Below are 8,872 nucleotides of genomic sequence, written 5' to 3' on the forward strand. Positions count from 1 at the left end.
TCTTTTCCTACTCTTTTCAGAGTAATTCTGCAGTCCAGTGTTCAGAAAAATAAAACCCTGAACCTAGCATTTCTGACTGTACAGACATTACTAAAAGAACTACCAGGTCTGCTGCAAGAAAAAACAGTTTAAAAAGGTGAGAGTTACCCTCTTTACAGATGAAGTAACTGTTCTCTAGGCAAATACTTTGAGCTGGCATATCCATTGCTGACAGGAGCTTTTGCCACCGTTCAACTCCTCCTCCAGGCAGTGGGAAATGAGAAACAATTTTATGGTTTATGTCATGTACTGAGAATATCTGGAACCTTAAATCTTGTCATTTGTTCATGTTGCTTAGTTTTTCAACTTTGAGAATTTTATATTGTAATTCCTAACATAAGTTCGAATTACTGAAGGTGAGGGATTTTGGTAACAAAAAAACCCACCCTTCTTTACCAAACCTCTCCTTGGAGTAAGAGGTGGAATAGATTTTTCACAGTGTCAAGTCAATTATTAGTCAGTACATGAAGTCAAAACTAAGAGGAATTTGATGGCTAACAAAAACGCAGAAGTAGTGGAGAGGTGAAATGTATAAAATGCGTGTGTATACTCATATATGGTATAAGATTTTGTGCTGAGAGTATGACTGATAATCTGAACTGAACCTGTTTGGTAAAGCTTAATGAAATTTTAAATTTGGAGGGATTTATGCAAGACTGCAATTGCCTTTTGGCCCAGAAGCACATGGGCACACTACAGTCATGTTTCTTTCCATGTGCATGTGTCCATGCCCCTCTACGGCAGCTCTCCAGGTCATTATCAAAGATGAGCCTGGGAGTGTAGCTTAATACAATTTCCAAGCAATTCCCAGTGGTTACAATGACCAGAATTTGTCCTGTGCCTATAGCAAAAACGTTTTGAATGGGTCTGTCAGGTGCTGAAGAGACTTTTGTTGGGAAGAGTAAAAGGTGGCAAATAACATAAAAAGTAGTGACATGGCTTGATTTATAAATATTGCTGAAAATTCCAAGTTGTTGTGCAGCACTTTACCCACAGTTTTTCTTTCCCCTTCCTCATCCTGTTACCTTGAAGGTAACAGAAGTTACCAAAAATTCACTCGTATCAGGCAACAGTTTAATAGTAGACTGCAGTAAATTCTAGTCAGAGAATTTTTAGCAGTGGCTATATGAATTGCATTTTGATTCATATAATAGTATGTTAAAAATGCATATTTTACTAAAAATCTGAAGTATTTCGTGGTGTTTTGCTGTTTGGTTAGGTTTTTCCCTCCATTTTGCATCATTTTCACTGTATCAGTTTTGGTCCAAACAGATTGATGGGATTCTGCCTGCTGTTCTTATTCTCCACGCTTCTCCCAGTTTTAAGCTCCTGGCAACTCTTGGTGGCTGTGTATGTGCACATGTGTAATTGAACAGAGATTTTCAGTTCCTGGAAAACACACCTCCAAGCTGACCTTTGTGTTGTGCGAGATGAGAATACCTATCCTTAGGGAGGAATCAACATCCCTAACATACAGTTCATAGAAGATTTCAGTTATTTTTAAAGAAATCCTTCAGGTGTATCACCAGATTTATGACTTTGAGGAGCAAGGATCAGGTTGATCTCAAACTTCATAAAGTACTTAATATTTTCATGGATTTTCTAAAACTTCTACCCTAAATATTTCATTCCATATACTGTTTCTTTTCAAATAACTTATGAGGTCAAAGAATTTCAGTCACTTTATACTTCGATCCAATAAATAGGTATGTCGCAGTTCTGGAGTTCTTAAATACCTTGTCATCTGAGAGGACTAATTGGGTGCTTGTCCCTCTAGAGGGTATTTTGGTATGACTGTGCAATTTCATGGACTTAGAATGCAGTACTTTGTTGTTAATCTTGTAGGTGTCCTTTTATTTTTCCTGTAGCATTTAGCAAAATCTCACTTTTTTTTTTGAAGCATACCTTTTTTTTTTTTCATCTCTTTAAATGTATTTTAGTTTCTTGGAAGTCTGTGCAGTTTGCATTACCTCATAGTGCTCAAATTAATTCACCTATTCCAGATGAAGTGGATTGCAAAGTACAGGAGAATAATTATCATTACAAAATTAGGATCATGCCCTAACCAACACCTATCTTTGTCAAGACCTTGTTGCCTTCTTTGAACTTCCAGTGTTACTGTGTACCCTTATTCTTTCATTTTCTTGTCTTACATGTTCCAGCAGAAACATCTCACAGTGTTTTTACATTCGTCTCATTTGTTGATGCTTTAGGTCATTTTAGTAAATTCCTACTGTAGACGAATCACATTTGCGACCATCCTAACGCAGTATAATCCACAGAGCTGGGTAATTCATTTGCCATTTCATCCTTCAGACTGTTGGAGGACACTATCATAGAATGCCCCCAGAATGATTTTTCAGCCAAAACAGCCATTTACAGTTAGAACACTCTCTTCTGGCTTTGCAAAGAGAATTAGGGAATTTCAATCCTATTCATAGCATTCATTGAATTCCCTTTGCAGAACGTCTCTAGATGTCCACTGCCACCTACAAAAGACCAGTACTGCTGGATGTAACACATTATATCTTGTGATTGAAATAACACTGTTGTTGAACTGCAAGAATTTGTATTACCAGAGTGTTATCCACAGTCTTTTTCTGTGGATGCCTTTGTTTCTCCAGTTAAGATGTCCTTGTAAATTTGGCAATTACTGAGAAGTTCATCTTTGTATTTTAACAAGGTGCATACACATATGCATACGTATTGAATCATAGTAAGACCCAAATGAAACAGTCTGTTCCATGTTACCACACATCACAGAATTAGGATTATGTATATAGTAAGTAGTTGATTAGAAGTGAAATCCTGAGTGGTGGAAGAATTTTGGTAGGTAGAGGTGCTTAAGGGAATGCAGGTCAAGTTTATACAAAATAATAATTGGGAGTATGCGGGGAAATGTATGAAAACTGTATTGTATAGACTCCTTTACTACTTCTAACCAGAGAGGTATATCACAAAAACTAACAAAGAGAAATATGCTTCAAAAATCTCATATGCTTTTGCTTTGCTGGGAATTGTAAAGCAGCCTTACGCACCCTCGTGTTCAAATACTGAGAAGTACCTGCAGCATTTCAGAGCTTGTCTATATGTAATCTAAACCTAGCTTTAAAAAAATTAATGTTTCTTTACTATTCTTTCTACTTTTCCTACAGTCTGATACCTCAGAGGGAGAGAAAGAAAAGGAATGCTTTACAGCAAATGCGCTTAATGAAATTATGGTACTTTCAATCCTCTGTTGCTTTTCTGTATGGAACGCAACCTTCCTTCATATTGTCTGTGATCAGACCAGTCTGTGCTTTCTTTACAACCAATATTGCTGTGTTCTTAAATGCAGTGACTTTTATCTTCTTTCTTTCTTTGAAGCATTGTTTGCTCATTTTACCTTGCCAGAAATGTTTGCTTCAAGTACATACTGAGTACATATTTAACTTTTTTCCTCGAATATGTTTTATTTCAGCAGCCAGTCTGTCTCAAGGACTAGAACAGTACTTCGTTAAATTTCAAATAAGCAACTAGTGTTGAAGATGATATTCAGGAATGAAGGGGATGTGACCTCTAGAGGGGACTTGATGCATTTCAAGGAAGATTACTGTGGCTTCATTTTTCAGAAAAAGTGAAACAGAAGAACCTCTTCCATACATGTAGAATAAAATGAACTGTCAGCGTGCTTGGTAGACACTTCCCTAATGTGCTAACACTTCCTCAAACAAATCTGTGTGTGTTTAGACTCAGGTGTAAATACTGAAGCTCTCTATTATAAAGAGGGCTTGCTAGTACGTATGATGCATGTGTATAAATTGTGATGGCAATCACTTAGCTGCTGACCGCCAGAAATGAAAAGATGGTGGGAGCTTTTAAGTATATAAATCTGTCTTGTCCACTCAGACTGGGCTCAAGTCCCCACTTGAGACTGAAAATCAACCACAAAAGCTTTTTTCCTATAGTATTGGTACTCTCCTGTGTTAATTGGCTGTTCTTTCTTATTTTTTATGAAGTTTTTTATGAAGCTACAGTATTGAGTACACAAAGTAAATATTGTCCACCAAAGAGTGCTTTATTTTCAACGGTTGCGTGGATTGTTTATTTTGAAAAAAATAACTATAAGTAATTAACTTATAGTTTTTAATAGTAACAGATTTTTAGTTGTTCACAACCAATGGCTCTTTTAACTAGTTGTAGTTGCTTTAAACCTGGTATGATTTTAAAGGGGAGGAAAAACAGCTTACCATTTAAAGCAGTGCTGTCATATTGAAATATCATTACTGTTTCTTCTCTTATCTTCAAGTCTTTTAGGTGAAACTTTGAATTACCATGTCTAAAATGCAAGAATTTTACCCAGGTTTTATCAGTACACTTAACATGTGGGTGTCACTGGTTTTTAGCTTTGAGACACTTAATGAGTGCAGCACACAAAAAAGGGAAAATAAGCTTGCTGTACACTGAGATTGGTAGTGGAACTCAGGGGCAGTTACAGTTTTTAACATCTAATTAACAGCTTACCTCTGTTAAAAGGCAGTGTAATTTTTAGAGGAATCTGTCTGAGACTGAAATTTTCATCCACTACGAGACTGTCTTCAAACACTGGCAGCATTTTGCCTTACCCCTCTTCACATTATGAAATCTCAGAGCTGGCTTTGCAGTGATGTACCCTTGTCTGACAACTGAAGTTTATAGCTGCATATCCCTCAGATGAGGACTGTTACCACATAGCCTTAAATACAATACAGTTATCTGTTGATGTAGTGACTCTTACACTAGAAAGCAGAAGAAATGGAGAGATCTGAAATAGTAGCAATAGAAGAACTGAAGTTTTTAAAGATACAGATTACCTCTGCAAGGGGGGAGAATTTTCTTTTTATGAATGTAAACAGGCAGGTTCAGTGACTTGTTTCAGTCTGTGTCCTTTTAAATTAAATTAAGCTTTCTGTTAGGCTGGTGATTTTTGAATGCCAATATGGATAACCACACGTTGGCTTGAAAACATTTTGTGGCAAGAGCATCATGAGTTGGAGGGGAAGCAGGACGTGAAGTGTAAGTAAACTTACAGCTTAAGCTATCATAAAATCATAGACTATGTTGGGTTGGAAGGGACCTTTTAAGGTCACCTAGTCCAACCCCCCTGCAGTAAGCAGGGACTTCTTTAACGAGATCAGGTTGCTCAGAGCCTCATCAAGCCTGGCTTTGAATGTCTCCAGGGATGGGGCCTCTACCACCTCTGTGGGCAACCTGTTCCAGTGTCTCACCACCCTCATTTTAAAGAACTTCTTCCTAGTGTCTGATCTAAACCTGCCCTGCTCTAGTTTAAAACCATTGCCCCTTGTCCTATTGCTGCGTGCCCTTGCAAACAGCCCCTCCTCAGCTTTCCTGTAGGCCCCCTTCAGGTACTGGAAGGCCACTCTAAGGTCTCCCTGGTGCCTTCTCTTCTCCAGGCTGAACGGCCCCAGCAGTCTCAGCCTGTCCTCATAGCATCTTTGTGGCCCTCCTCTGGACCCACACCATCAGGTCCCTGTCCTTCTTGTGCTGAGAACTCCAGAGCTGGACACAGTACTCCAGGTGGGGCCTCACTCAGAGTAGAGGGGGATAATCACCTCTTTGGATCTGCTGGCCAGCGTTCTTTTGATGCAGCCCAGGATGCAATTGGCCTTCTGGTCTGCAAGCACACATTGTTGGCTCATGTCCAACCAATAGCCCCAGGTCCTTTTCTGCAGGGCTGCTCTCTATCATGTCATCCCCCAGCCTGTACTGATAATGAGGATTGTCCCAACCCAAGTGTAGGACCTTGCACTTGGCCTTGTTGAATTTCATAAGATTTGCTTGAGCCCACCTCAGTAGCTCATCCGGGTCCCTCTGGATGACATCCCGTCCCTCTGGCATGTTGACTGCACCACTCAGCTTGGTGTCATCAGCAAACTTGCTGAGGGTGGACATGATCCCAGTGTCTAAATCATTGATGAAGATATTGAACAGCACCCGTCCCAGTACGGATCCCTGAGGGACACCACTTGTCACCCCTCTCCATGTGGACATCGAGCCATTGACCACTACCCTCTGGATGCGACCATGCAGCCAGTTCCTTATCCACTGAACAGTCCACCCATCAAATCCGTATCTCTCCAACTTAGAGAGAAGGATGTTGTGGGGGACCATGTCAAAGGCCTCGCAGAAGTCCAGGTAGATTATATCTGTTGCTCTCCCCTTGTCCACTCCTGCAGTCACTCCATTGTAGAAAGCCACCAGGTTGGTCAGACAGGACTTGCCCCTGGTGAAGCCATGCTGGCTGTCTTGAATCACCTCCCTGTCTTCCATGTGCCTTAGCATAGCTCATCCATGAGTTTGGATAGTCAAAATTCGCAAATATGAATACAAAGAAAATAGAAGAGGCTTGTATGGTGCAAAATAAAGGTTCAGACCCCGAATACTTTTTATTTTCCTCTTCATCCTCACCACCATTTTCTTCTAGGTGAAAAGCATCTGAGAGAGAGGGACAGAATTCACCCTGATGCAGTGATTAAAATTTCCTGGCTTTTTTTTTTTTTTTTTAAGTTAGCCACTTGCCCAAAAGTTGAAGTACAGGTAACGACAATAGTAGGTATATTGTGCAACTATGAATCTGTGTTTATTTTTAAAGAAAATTCTTATCTTGGAAGGCAGAAGGGATGAAACTAGTGAGGTAGTTGTCCAAAAAGCAGATGTGTTGCCCGGTGCGCAATGAACCAATTCTCGCACACAGGGGAGATACTGTTTTTTTTTATTCAGACTTGGGTGCTCAGTGGTTTTCCACAAATCAAGCACACTTCATGCTGGTTTCCTCTTTATATTTACGTACAAAAGTTACAAACTAGTACGCTCCCAGTTACAATGACTGGTTAGTAATTTACATATAATTATCATACTGCTGAGTCATTCTCTTCAATCACTGCACCTGTGTGGAGGAAGGGTCTTCACCTGGGCAAGGGTCATCTTGACCTGTGGGGGTGTGTTATAGTATTATAACGAAGACAGTTAAGGACACCTGGACTTGGGTTTTCACTGCCAAGTTGGCAGTTGTTTGTAGAATTGTTTATAGAAACATCTTGATTAGATGTTCATTTAAGGTCTTAGTGTCCCAGGAAAACCAAATAATGAGGCTACAGATGTTCCTTCAAACAATTCCCTTTGATCCACTCCTTAGCAACTACTTAGCAACTATCTACAATCATCCTTAACTATAGAGCCAGTACATAAAGCTTGATTAACTACAGAGGTGTGGTTAACTTTAAATTCGATGATGGATATCAAGATGAGAGGGTAAGAGTCAAAACAAGAACGATTTAGTAATATTTCTTGTGTTTGGCATTGCCCTTCTCTCAGCTGAGCTGCTTCTTTTAGCATCTTCATTTTTAACCTAAAAATAATCAGTCCCATTTCACACCCCTTCCAAATTCCAAATTGGAATTTGCCTTAGCACTTTCATGTTCATCAGAAGTAAATTTGCATAAAACAAGTGCACAAACACACACAATAGCAACTCTAGCTAAACCAAAACTGCATGTTTGGTGTGAATGTGTTTCAGGGTACCCCTTCCACTACCCAGTATCTTAGTGAGAAACACATAAATGTCAAATGGATTTTACATTTGAACTCTCCAAACAGCCTTATATGGAAAATTAACGCATTACCTCATTGTGTCCCATCTAATTGTATTGCTTAGTTTGTTCTTCTGAATTTTTAGTACTTTGTCTAGCATTTTTATTATGCCATACCAAAGCTGTCTTAAGTACAAGAATCAAGAGTGGGCGTGGGTGAGGGAGGCCTTGGTTTCTCAATCTTTTTTGAATTGTGAAGTATTACGTGCCAAAATGGAATGTGTGGCGGCAGCTGCATCACCGTTGTACCACAGAGCAGCTGAGCGAAGTTATTTCTGCTGCCATCAATTAGGAGTTTTTCCTTAGAAATTCTTTCCCCTCTTTCAAATACATGACAGATGGATTCTCCCTTGATCAAAAGTCTGCAGCATACTCAAAAGCTGTAATATCTTGGGTCAAATTGCTAGTTTCTATTACAGCATCAGTAACTCAGATGTTAACCCAGACCTTGTCTTTTTGCCCCAGTGTGACAATAGAGGAAGTGCTGCTGATTCATTTAAAACAAACAAAAAGATTTGTAGAAACTCATGCATTAAAATTTAAAAAAATAAAAAGAAAAATGTGATGTTCACCAGTTTGTTGCACTGCAGTTTTTATATTAATGGTTTGCAGACTGTTTGTCTTGCATAAACTCATGTACAGGCTATCAAGTTCTAAAATTTCTTGACTAATCAGTACTGTTCATCCTGATTATTTTTAAATTGTATATTTCTAATCATATTTTTTTAACTTGGATTGACAGAACGGGAGTTTATTTTGCTGAAGGTATTTTTAAGATAAAGCTTCATATTATCTTGTAATACTAAGTAGTTCAATATGCATTTGTGTCTCATTTGAAAATACTGCATATTGTATTTGATTTTATACAAAATATTCAATAGTGACAATTGTAAACATGAATTGTGTAAAATTAAAAATAATAATCAGATTTGTTTTCTCACTTTTATTTCCAGCTATCTAAAAAAATTCAGCACAAAACTATCATATCTGTACCACACTGACTCATATGTGCTCTGAAAAATAATGCAAGAATCTCAGATGCCTGAAAACCTTTAATTAAAGCACAAATCCTGAAAACATATACTTTTCTAATTCCAAAAATACAGAACTTCTGGCCATGTATCTCAGGGGACTCGCTTTGGAAAAGAATAGTAATTGTATTTGAATTGTTGGGATTGGGATACCATTACCCAGTAAAAAAAAAA

At 38.6% G+C, this 8,872-nt stretch overlaps 1 protein-coding gene across 1 annotated transcript in view; it reads left to right on the forward strand.

Annotated features, from left to right (window-relative positions):
- CDC14B (cell division cycle 14B) overlaps window positions 1-8,560 on the forward strand; it is a 46,902-nt gene extending 38,342 nt beyond the window's left edge. Inside the window, 3 exon segments of the mRNA XM_063320220.1 lie at window positions 21-52; window positions 55-136; window positions 3,500-8,560. Of these exon segments, the coding sequence (XP_063176290.1) occupies window positions 21-52; window positions 55-136; window positions 3,500-3,539 (154 nt within the window). The 3' untranslated portion in view covers window positions 3,540-8,560.
- Window positions 8,561-8,872: the final 312 nt, after the last annotated feature.

This window comes from Chroicocephalus ridibundus, chromosome Z, assembly GCF_963924245.1.
Source record: "Chroicocephalus ridibundus chromosome Z, bChrRid1.1, whole genome shotgun sequence".
Taxonomy (NCBI): domain Eukaryota; kingdom Metazoa; phylum Chordata; class Aves; order Charadriiformes; family Laridae; genus Chroicocephalus; species Chroicocephalus ridibundus.